The following is a 2,013-nucleotide window of genomic DNA, read 5'->3' as shown; positions in this document are numbered from 1 at the left end:
TGATGTGCATAACACTTTCAAGAAGGACCTTGGTGTGGGGGCAAAAAAGGGGCCTGGCACTTCAAGCATCACCTCTGGGAAGGTGCTGGAACCCACAAAACCTGCACTGAGGACAGAGGAAGTATCCTACATGAATCCTGCTGAGCATCATTCCCTGCTTGACTCAAAGACTGGAAGGAAGCCAGCATCAAACATCATACAGATTCCTGTGAAGCACAAAAGTAGACCATATGTGCAGATCCTTGAGGCAAGGGATCTTGCCCCACCTGGAGTTCCACCCTCAAACCTTCCCCAGGTTGTATACCCTTCCTCACCCATCGGTGATTCCAAGGCTGAGCACTATTTCAAGGCTGCCACGGTCTTGGAAAAATTGCATCACCAAGATCCAGGAGGAACAATGGCAGAAAGTACATCAGATGCCAGGCTAAAGAGAACTGAGTTCACACACTTACCTGCAGAGGTTCAGGAGACCCTAAGAGCCCTTCAACCTGCTGCCAGCCATGGGGCCTCAAAGGCCCATCCACATCATATCATATCATATATCATATCATATTATATCCACATCATATCAAAGATATCTGAGTGTTCAGAGAGCTGCTTTCTACTTCCAGGCAGCAAATCCCCAACAGAGCAGGACTATTTGAGGCATTGGAAAAGGCAGCCTACAACCAAATACCAATCCCAAAATAGCCAAGCATGCACCACAGAAGAGCTTTCAGGAGGTAGACTCAGGACATTGCCTCCAGTATGTGACAATGGAAGGCACTGGAGAGAGGGTCCCACCTTCAGCAGCCAAACAAATTAATACAGTGGAGGTGAAAGAAGAACCACTTTGTGCATGGGGAGTAAGTCTGGGATCCAGTGAGATTCACAATGGCCAACACATCAGTATCAGTCCCAGGGTCTGTGGGCCTTTAGGGGCCAACAGACTCCCAGCTCATCTACAGACACCTACCCCACAACACTCACAGGACTCAACGCTAAAAACCCAAGTGTACATTAGGAGTTCAAACAAGCAGAAAGAGGCCTGGCCTGTGAGACATCATCCAGATGGCCCCAGTAGAGTATACCCTGATAAGGTCAACTTGCCTTCACAGAACTCACTACCCAGCTTCCAGACTAGAGGCCAAAACCCCAAGACTTCTCAGGGCTTATGTGATGTCTTCATGAGGAGACACGAGAGGGTGGATACTCAAGAGAACAGATTCTAATTTGGGGTCATAATAAGGTTTATCCCCATGAAGAGAGGCAGGGTACTATAAGATCAAGAGCCCTAAGCCATGGAGAAAACCATGAGAGAGTAAGGCCTTCCATCCCAAGCTCCACCCACTTCAAGGATGCAGCCAAGGCTCAGATACCAGAAAAAGGAGAGGCTACTTCAAAAGCTCTTGGAAGAACATCCCAAGGTATGTTTTACAATATGGAAACCACAGTACAAAATACACTGGACTTGGGGATTCTTTAAAGATTGATCACCCCCCACCAGCTGCTGAGCATACACAAGAAAACTTAACAAGAAAAATGGTCATCTACCATGTGATAGCTGAACTGCAATCCATTATGGATGATCTGTTCCAGATCTTGGAGGACACTGAAGGGGACCCATCAAACGTACAAGGGTGTACAGTAGAGTCACTGACATCCCAGTTGGGTGGCTCAGCCCACACTTCTGAGGGTCTGTATGACACAAACCATAGCAGACCAGCAAACAGAGGAAGCTGGGGCCACATCAGCCCTGAGATGCATAAAGATTCCTTCACATATAGAGAAATTGGAGATAAACAGCAGTCAGTGATTAAAGTCCAGAGAGCCTGTGACCAACATTTGGACCAAGAGAAGACAGGAATGTGCTTGGACCAGCTCCACATGCCCAAGGGTTATGACCTTCCATGTAGGCACAAGGAAATTAGACACAAGCAGGAGCCATGTCTTGAAGACCAGTAGAACAAAGATTGTAATAGGCCACTGTCCACATAGAAGCCCTGAGTGGCACAAGCTTTCATTCAGATACAA

General features: G+C 47.4%; 1 protein-coding gene across 1 annotated transcript in view; it reads left to right on the top strand.

Annotated features, from left to right (window-relative positions):
- Nucleotides 1-2,013, top strand: part of LOC116075392 — a 7,053-nt gene that overhangs the window by 4,421 nt on the left and 619 nt on the right. Inside the window, 4 exon segments of the mRNA XM_031348512.1 lie at nucleotides 1-527; nucleotides 565-1,206; nucleotides 1,209-1,379; nucleotides 1,382-1,941. Of these exon segments, the coding sequence (XP_031204372.1) occupies nucleotides 1-527; nucleotides 565-1,206; nucleotides 1,209-1,379; nucleotides 1,382-1,941 (1,900 nt within the window).

This window comes from Mastomys coucha, unplaced genomic scaffold, assembly GCF_008632895.1.
Source record: "Mastomys coucha isolate ucsf_1 unplaced genomic scaffold, UCSF_Mcou_1 pScaffold3, whole genome shotgun sequence".
Lineage (NCBI taxonomy): Eukaryota > Metazoa > Chordata > Mammalia > Rodentia > Muridae > Mastomys > Mastomys coucha.
Note: the sequence above shows the minus strand (reverse complement) of the source record. Positions and strands in the feature narration are given on the sequence as shown.